The sequence below is a fragment of the Podarcis vaucheri genome (genome assembly GCF_965113315.1).
Source record: "Podarcis vaucheri genome assembly, chromosome: 17".
Taxonomy (NCBI): Eukaryota; Metazoa; Chordata; class Lepidosauria; order Squamata; family Lacertidae; genus Podarcis; species Podarcis vaucheri.
In genome coordinates, this window is record NC_138755.1 from 28,365,903 (window position 1) to 28,375,416 (window position 9,514).

The 9,514-nt window shown below is 47.3% G+C and overlaps 1 protein-coding gene across 1 annotated transcript in view; it reads right to left on the reverse strand.

Moving 5' to 3' along the window:
• The window catches only part of GRIN3A (glutamate ionotropic receptor NMDA type subunit 3A), a 104,644-nt gene extending 102,830 nt beyond the window's left edge, over nucleotides 1-1,814 (reverse strand). The window contains 1 exon segment of the mRNA XM_082204598.1: nucleotides 2-1,814. Coding sequence (XP_082060724.1) covers nucleotides 2-184 — 183 coding nt within the window. The 5' untranslated portion in view covers nucleotides 185-1,814.
• Nucleotides 1,815-9,514: the final 7,700 nt, after the last annotated feature.

Below are 9,514 nucleotides of genomic sequence, written 5' to 3' on the forward strand. Positions count from 1 at the left end.
AAGTGGCAGCCCAGGGCTGCAGGTGCGCCGCGCCGATCCTCACCGTGTGCCCGATCCGCTTGAGGATTTGGCAGGGCTGCGGGTGGCAGGAGGAAACGGGCACCCTGGCCAGCACCAGGGCGCAGGGCGGCAGCAGCAAAAGGCACACCCTGCTCAGGAGCCACCACACGCTCAGTCTCCACATCACGGGAGAAGAGCCCGGTGCCCTGCGCGCAAGGAGAAGCCCCCTTCTCCCCCGCTGGCTTGGCACCTCAGCCGCCGCCTCCTCCTCCTCCTGCGACGCTAGGCGCTCCTCTCCCAGCCCCTCGCCTTCCGCCAGCCATACAACTCGGACGGCTCGCCAGTCGCTCCGAGCGCCTTGCGGGCTCCTAAAGTCCACATCAGCCAGGGCGGGGAGAACACCGACGGGCAGCCGCCGCCTCCCGTCGGCGGAGGCTTCGGATCCCCGCCTCGAAAGGGAGACCTTCCGCTGGCCGCTCTCGTCGTCCTCCTCGCGCCTTCCACCCAACCCGACGACGCGCCCCAGGGCTTAGCAGGGGAGTCGCGAGAGCCACTCCATCCCGGGCGGATCGCCGCAGCCCTTCGGAGCGATCCCTTCTGGCGCCATGGCTTGCGTCTGCTAGGAGGGAACAAGCGGGGAAGCCAGATCTCCAGATCGCCACGGAGGGAAGCAGACTCGGGATCCCAGCCTCCAGATCTGCCTCATCTCCCTTCGGTCACTTTGCTTCTCCTTCTTTTCTCCACTCCTTCCTTCCTTCCTTCCTTCCTTCCTTCCTTCCTTCCTTCCTTCCTTCCTTCCTTCCCTCCCTTGATTCTTCTTCTTCTTCTTCTTCTTCTTCTTCTTCTTCTTCTTCTTCTTCTTCTTCTTCTTCTTCTTCTTCTTCCCTCTCTTTCCCCCTCTCCAATGCGCTTCCCCTTCCCGCTTTGGAGGCTCTTGCGAAGAGGAGACCAAACTTGCCCGGCGCGGAGGCTGAAGCCAGAGGCAGCCGCTCTCGCCGCTCTCCGCTTGTCCGAAGTGGCTCCAGTCGGTCGCTTGGCTGCGCTAAACTCCCACCGACTGGCTGCCTGGCTGCCGAAGACGGCTTTGGGGGAGGCGAGCAGGTAGCGCCCTGAGCGGGACAAGCTCCCCGCGAGGGATGTTGGGGGTTGTAGTCAACCCAGCCCGGGTGCTCGGAAGCGCCCACAGCTCCAGGGCTTGGAGGAAAAAACGCCTTGGCGTCATCGGAGCCATAATTTAGAAGACTGCTTCCCGCCTCCTCCTCTCCCCATCGTCACAGATTGTCTAATATTTGATGAACTAGAAGAGAGCTGGAAATCACCAAGAAGGATGGGGCACACCCCTATTTCCCAAATAATTTCCTGGAACGTCTAACCCAGTGTTCCCTGCACTGGTTGGTAGTGGCTCTCCAGGATTTCACACAGAGCAATGAACCAGGGAATTGCATGGAAAGCAGATGCTTAGATAGATAGATAGTAGATAGATTTTTAGAGTTGGAAGAGACCACGAGGGTCATCTAGTTCCTTGCAATGCAGGAATCTTTCTACTGAAATACAGCAATCATACCCTTCAGCTATGGGTTGCTCTCCCCACAGCTGCATGACAGCTGCATGACAGGCATAACAGCTGCATGACAGGTAGAAAATCAACAGGTGCACTGTTCCCTCCATAAAAAGAAGGGATGGGGAAAATCCACTCATCAAATGAATATAAAAATAACCTAACTGAAGATCTGACTGAAGACTTATCAATTCTAGAATTCTGTTGTCACACTGGTTGGCCGGATGCCTGTGCGAAGCACATGGGATCATAAGAGTTTGAAGTCCAAGACCCTACAAAGCAGGAAATTGCAGCTGTGCTATGACCTTAGTGTTATTAGCACCATGCTCTAACCAACTGAGCATGAGCACAAGAGCTTCCCAGTGAGAAGATCCAGTGAGAGCCCCTGTGGTGTAGTGGTTAGAGCAGAGGTTTTCAACCTTTTCAAGTCTATGGCTCACTTGGCCAACTGCATTCTTTCCGTGGCACCCCTGTGGGGCTCAGAAGCCCAGTTATGTCACCCCTTGCCTGCAGAGCTGGCAGCCTCTCACCCTTTTTCAAACACACTCCCTTGTGGAGGGTTCCCTCAGCCTCCTCTCCCCTCTCCTTGGGAGTCCTTTAGGCAGCTGCAGCTTCTTCCCCTGGTCTCTGAGCGCACCCCCCCCGCATGCCACGAAGAGAGATGCCTCCTCACACTGCCCCTCAGAGAATTGAGAAGCAGCTTTGATCAGCCCCAGAGGCACCATTCACCTGCAGAACTTATAGCCAGGGTTGCTGCAACAAACAACTGTGCAAGCATTTGGGAGGCAGAGACACAAGAGGGCATCAGAAGAGGGAGAGAAGGAAGGAAGGAAGGAAGGAAGGAAGGAAGGAAGGAAGGAAAGAAAGAAAGAAAGAAAGAGGCCACTGGTTGAAATAGCAGTTCAAAAGCACGTCAAAGTGCAAGTAGATAAATAGGTACTGCTCTGGCGGGAAGGTAAACGGCATTTCCGTGCGCTGCTCTGGTTCACCAGAAGCAGCTTAGTCATGCTGGCCACATGACCCGGAAGCTGTACACCGGCTCCCTTGGCCAATAAAGTGAGATGAGCTTCGCAACCCCAGAGTTGGTCATGACTGGACCCAATGGTCAGGGGTCCCTTTACCTTTACCTTACTAGGTTAGAGTACCTGGGAAAGCAGTGGTCTGGTCCCCCCTTGGCTGCAAAGCTCATTTGGTGACCTTAGGCAACTCACTGTCTCTTGGCCCAACCTACCTCACAGGGTTGTTGTGAGGATAAAATGGAGAAGAGAGAACCGCTTATGTCACATTGAGTGCCTTGGAGGGAAGGTGGAATATAAAGTAAGTACAGTCATACCTCGGGTTAAAGTAGCTTCAGGTTGAGCGTTTTCAGGTTGTGCTCCGCGGTGACCTAGAAGTAACGGAACGGGTTACTTCTGGGTTTTGCCACTCGCGCATGCGCAGACGCTAAAAATGACGTCACGTGCATGCACAGAAGTGGCGAATCGTGACCTGCGCATGCGCAGACGCGGGTTGCGTTCTGCTCAGGATGCGAATGGGGCTCCGGAACAGATCCCGTTCACATACAGAGGTACCACAATAAATAAGAGCGCCAGCACCTACAGTAGTATTTCTGGAAACAGGGGCAGACTTCAGTAATCTTTCGCAGTATGGTACCCTGTGTGGGGCCAAATTTTGGTGGCCCCAAATGGATCTTCTCAGTTAAAGATCTGCTCCTTGGCTCAGATCCTGTGTAATGGAACTGCCCACACCGCCCTAGATCCAGTGCTGCTGAAAATGTGCCTCTGATATTGAAAATGATGCCACGGAACCATGACTAGCATTTTAGAGAAAAAGTGTTTAAGACATGCTAAAAATTTCTGAAATTGTGCAGGGTATGGAGAAAGAGGTTAGAGTTAAAGTCTCTCTCTCTCTCCTTCTCCCTCCCTCTCTGTTGGGACCATCCAATGAAGCTGAATGTTGGAAGGTTTAGGATGGACAAAATAAAATATTTCTCGACACAGCACACAGTTAAACTATGCAATTCGTGTGCCCCAAAGATGTAGTGTTGGCCACAATTTTGATGGTTTTAAAAGACGTTTAGACAAGTTCTTGGGGCATAAGGCTACCAATGACTGCTTGCTCTGATTCCAAAGTCAAAGGATATCAGTTGCTGTTCAGGTGCTGCATGGAGGCTTAGCCACTGTGAGAAAAAAGATGCTGGATTAGTGGTATTATTATTATTATTATTATTATTATTATTAGTAGTAGTAGTAGTAGTAGTAGTCTATATCGCCCTTCACCCAAAGTTCACAGAGCGGTTTACAATATAAAAACACAAAGATACACACCATACAGTGGTACCTTGGGTTAAGTACTTAATTCGTTCCGGAGGTCCGTACTTAACCTGAAACTGTTCTTAACCTGAAGCACCACTTTAGCTAATGGGGCCTCCTGCTGCCGCTGCACCACAGAGCACAATTTCTGTTCTCATCCTGAAGCAGAGTTCTTAACCCGAGGTACTATTTCTGGGTTAGTGGAGTCTGTAACCTGAAGCGTATGTAACCTGAAGTGTATGTAACCTGAGGTACCTCTGTAATAGCAAACAAAAACACCAGCAACAGTTTAAAAGGCAATAGATTGTTCTAGGTTATCTTTAAAATCTGTCATATTAAGAGTTGTTTTAAAAGAAAAATGTGAAATCATTTTTGTGTCATTTGCATGCCCATCTCATTTTTGAGATATTAGTAAATGTGGACCTGTATGCAATGTTTGTTTCTTGGATTTTTCCAAAGGCATAATGTTGTGGGTGATTGTTTAGCTAAGTATATATTTCTATGGAAATATATGTGTGTTATAAGGGTGTCAATATAGTGATTTTATTAGTCGATTAGAGGTTTGTGAAGGCGATTCTCAGAAAATAAAATATAGTATTTTCCTACACAGCTGCTGTTATTGTTTTCCTGATTGCTTTTGCAGCTGGCTTGATCTCACTTGTTATTTCCAATCTTGCTTCATATCTCACATCTTATAAACATTGGAACTGATCCCTGAGTACAGAGCAACCTCTCAACATATCATTCGTTCATAAATTTATTCATTCCAATGTATCAGCAGTCCTGCCATATGCTTAGAAACCTCCCAGGGCAGCCAAACCCCAATTAAAAAACATAAAATTGAATCCATATAATATAAGAAAATCAATTTGGAACGTAAACACCATCAATAACAATTACAAATCCCCCCCCAAACCAACAGCAGGCTCCAATAAAAGACCTCACACCTGGAATAAAATGCACCTTTCTTGTAATGCTCACATCACAAGAAAAATATGGATCTAGCTGAATTAATAAAAATGACAAAAGAAGCTGATGTGCTGAATCTCTCTTGGGAGGCAGTTCCATAATCAAGACCACCAAAGTCTTTGTGGGCCAGCCTAAGATCTACCAATGCTGAAACTTAGAGCAAGGCCCTGTATGATGACTTCCATGCATTGGTTGTTTCAGACAGGAGAAGGCATTCCCTGATGTATTCTGGGGTGAAGCTGATTAGGACTTCAAAGGCCCAAAACACCACTTTGAATTGTGCCTGGAAGCTCATTGGTGCTTTCATGCCCACCCTCCTAAGTATTCAAAATATGACTTCACACCTGCAATCTGAAGTGGTACAATCTCAGTCTACCACTTCATCTGCTATTTTGAGCAATTGCCTCCCCCACTGTAGTTCCACCAGACACAGTCCACAATGTTTAGCACAGTGTTTCCCAACCGGTGTTCCGCGGCACACTACTGTGCCGTGAGACATTGGCTGGTGTGCCGTGGGAGGGAGGCGGGCGAGTCGGGCGGTGAGAGGCGGCGGCGGCGAGAATCCGCGTCGAGCCGGGGGCGCAAGACAGCGGAGGAGGAGGAGGCCGGCATGTCCGGGCAGCAGCAGCAACAACAGCAGCAGCAACTCCCGGCGACGGCTCCTCAAGCCCCGCCGCCGCCCCCTCCTCCGCCCGCCACCACCACAACAGCCGCCGCCGCCTCAGTTGCCGCCGTCCCTCAGTCCCTCGCTCTGCTGCCTCCTCCCACCCCCAAAGCTTGGAGGTTCCCCGGCAAGGGGGAGGGAAAAAGCTTTCACTTTCGTGCGTCCCTCCCGGCGTGACGCTGCGCGCTGACGTCACGGGGCGGGGCTTTAATGGTGGTGTGCCGCGAGATTTTTTTTCAGTAAACAGGTGTGCCGTTGCCCAAAAAAGTTTGGGAAACACTGGTTTAGCAGGCCACTTTCTGCTATCTGAAGTGACTTTATTGGGGTGGGGGGTAGAAGAGAAGGGAAATACCAGGTCCATGAGATTGGCTTCTGCTCATGCGACACAGAATATGATTCACATTGTTGATATATACATGGTGACATTTAATGTTATTGACATTGTTCCTTGCCTTTCTGCAATATACCATTTATTCATGCATTGGTTCCATTTATCAGCCAACCAATAAGAATGATTCTTTGGGCAGCATACACAACAAAACAGATTACAAATCACATTTCCAAAAAAGCATGACTCAATAAAGCAGCAAATAAAACAAAGCTAACACCAGGACAACCATTCCAAAACAGAGATCTTGAGAGTCCAACATCAGACCAATGATCAGTGAAATACAGCAAACTAAAAGGATACATTCCAAAGAGTTAAAACAACCATGACCAAACCCCAGTAAAACAAAGTTGTGGTTGTTCTTTTTATATTTTGAAAGCCCTGGGGAAATGAAAGAAAAATGATTTTCCTAGAACTCAAAATATATTTAGGTAGGCTCTAGGTGGGTCTCTCTGGAGTGGGCATTTTGCAATCTGGTTGGGTACAACTGAAAAGAACTTTTCAAGATGGTCTACAATGATGAACCAATGAAGTGCAAATGAACAATCAAAATAATGATAAATGGATCTGAAACTAATGCAACATGTAGTTAATTTATGAGCTTCATTGCCACATCATATGGTGTTGGTCCAGCACACCCTTCTCATACTCTATGAGAACGGCTGGTTTGTGGTAGCTGAATCACACAGGGGAAGAGCTGCACACAAAGTGTACATCTATTTGAGTCAGGTCTGCCTGTGAGCAGAGAGGGAGACCTAGGGCCCTTTGCATCCTGGGCAAGGAGCTGGATCAGCCCTGATGGCAAGAAAAACCCCACTTTAACACAATATGACTATCAGAAATTACTAAATTTTATGTGATCCAAGTATTCAAAATGTCCAGAGTGAGTGCAAGGTGAGGAGGAAGGGCGAAAAATAAATAAATAAAAACTCAAACGGCCTTTGCCAAGGTGAGAGAAGGATGAAAAGCTTATTCCATGTTTGATCTTGCCGTGATAATGGTGGCACATTGCAACACACATATACCGTACATTGTACACTGCATAGTTTCATACCCTCCAACATTTCTTCAATGAAAATAGGGATGTCCTATTCAATAATAATAATAATAATAATAATAATAATAATAATAATAATTTCACTATTTGTACCCCACCCATCTGACTGGGTTGCTGTAGCCACTCTGGACGGTTTCCAACATATCTAAAAACATAATAAAACATTAAACATTAAAACGTCCCTATACAGGGCCATCTTCAGATGTCTTCTAAAGGTTGTATAGTTGCATATCTTGCATAACTCCATTCCCTTCAACATTTCTCTGATGAAAACAGAGATGTCCTAAGGAAAAGTGGGACATTCTAGGATCAAATCAGATGGCTTCTGTAAATCTGGGCCTGCCCCTGGAAAACAGGGACACTTAGAGGGTCTGCAGGTGATTTTTGCACACCCTCCCGCCAGTTGTGCACCCCTGGCAGGGTCTGTTTTGCCAACCCCTAGGTATGCCTCTGCCCGAGAGTCCAGGAACAGTCCACTGCACAGCCAATGCGATCATCTGAGGGCCAGGACATAGCAGCTTGGATTTGGATTTCTTATGAATCACCAGCCAGCCAAGCTGTGTATTCTGATTTGATCTGACTGAGAGCAATTTGGCCTGGCCTGTGACTGCCTACAAAGCGCCATCCTTTTTCTATTGATGGCACACAATGTTCATTAGGACAAACGAAGCAGGGTAGCGCAGAGAAACCTGACGAAGGTAACCACAAAGGAACTTTAGCACTGCCAATAAAACGTGCAAGTCATTATATTCATCATCCCCAAATTGCCCACGTGGGCATTAGCTGGGTTACTTCGTGCAAGGAACATCATTGTTTCCACACCAATTAATGCATTTCAAAGGCGGAGGAAACAGGAACTGTGTAATAAGGGAAGAGCAAAAGAGAAAATAAAACAAATCATTAGAGCGAGCTCATGTGGCATGATCAAAATATATGATAGCATGGGGCCCTCTAAAGGTTTATTGCTATTTGTTTGGAAAGACATCCCACACAAATCCTTATAGTGCCTCACATATTAAGTCGTGTTCTCCTCCATCTTGTATGTCAGAGGCTCAAATCCTGCATTTCTCCTCTGATTTTAGATGGGTTTTAGGTTCTTCCTTGGGACAATCTTAATGAATATCTCTGTAGTTTCTGGCCATATCCATATTATGGATTTAAACTGCATTAACATCCATTCTATCTCCCAAGGGAACCCTGGAAAAAGGTCATCTCACCCCTTTTTAAACCAATCGATAATTGCACTCTGCAAGAGAGGGCTTCCATCAGGAGGTCTGTTCCATATGAAGTAGGAATTGGGTGGTGATACCTACCTTTTGGAACTCCCTTCCATTCCACATTAGACAGGCACCATACTATTATATTTTCAGTTCCTACTGATGACTTATCCAACCAGCCTTTTAAGAAGAGAGAATAGAATCAGGTAATTGTATAGTACTCCAAGGGCCATCTAGTCTAACCTCTGGCAATGCAGGAATCTCAGCTAACGCAGCCATGACAGACAGCCATCCAACCTCTGCTTAAAAACCTCCAAGGAAGGAGAGTCCACAACCTTCAGAGGAGACCGTTCCACTGTCAAACAACTCTTACTGTCAGAAAGTTCTTCCTGATGCTGAGTTGGAATCTCCTTTCTTGTAACTTGAAGACATTGGTTCAAGTCCTACCCTCTAGAGCAGCAGAAAACAAGCTTGTTCCCTCTTCCATATGGCAGCCCTTGAGATATTTGAAGATAGCTATCATATTTCCTCTCAGTCTCCTTTTCTCTAGGCTAAACATACCCAGCTCCTTAAATTGTTCATCATAAGGCTTGGTTTCCAGACCCTTGATAACCTTGGTTGCCCTTCTCTGCACATGTTCCAGCTTCTCAACATCCTTCTTAAATAGTGGTGCCCAGAATAGTCTACCACTGAGCTAAGGTCCTTCGCTGTCCATCTGCTGTTGCATGGCTGAGCTCCCACACCAGGGACACTTCTCTCTACCATTGGAGACCAGCTGAGGGAGGCAACATTGAAGGTGTAGGATTGCAGCTTTAAAATAAAAAATATCTTAAACAGATAAAATTTATCTGCTTCAGGTGCTCTCAGAATTAAGCATTTTCCTATCAGTATAGTCTTCTTTCATTTGTCTCATTCAAACGAAAATGTTCTGGTTAGGGTTAGGATGACAGAAGATTGGGAAGCCGCAGATACAGGCAAGTGATGTTCTGAGGCACCAGATGAGTCAGTGAAATTGTGTATATTTGAAACACAATTGGAAAAGCCTGCAAACACCCTCTAAATCTCTGGATACCCTTGGAAAATGCTCTTAAAAACCCAGCAGCCCTACCAGAGGGGCAAGAATGGTGTCAATCTTCTTCATTGATGGACAATATGTGTCAGGGACCCAGCTGGATGAGGAGGAGTGCTGGAAGCCACCTTACCAAGAGGGAGAGGATTTGGATCAGGGCTCCTGGTGGTGGGAAGCTGGCCACACCCCAGAGAAGGGGGCGAGCTGAGAAATACTGGAAGCAGGAAGCTTAAGAGATAGTGAAGAAGAGGAAACAGTGAGGTGCCCCAGTACAGAGCAG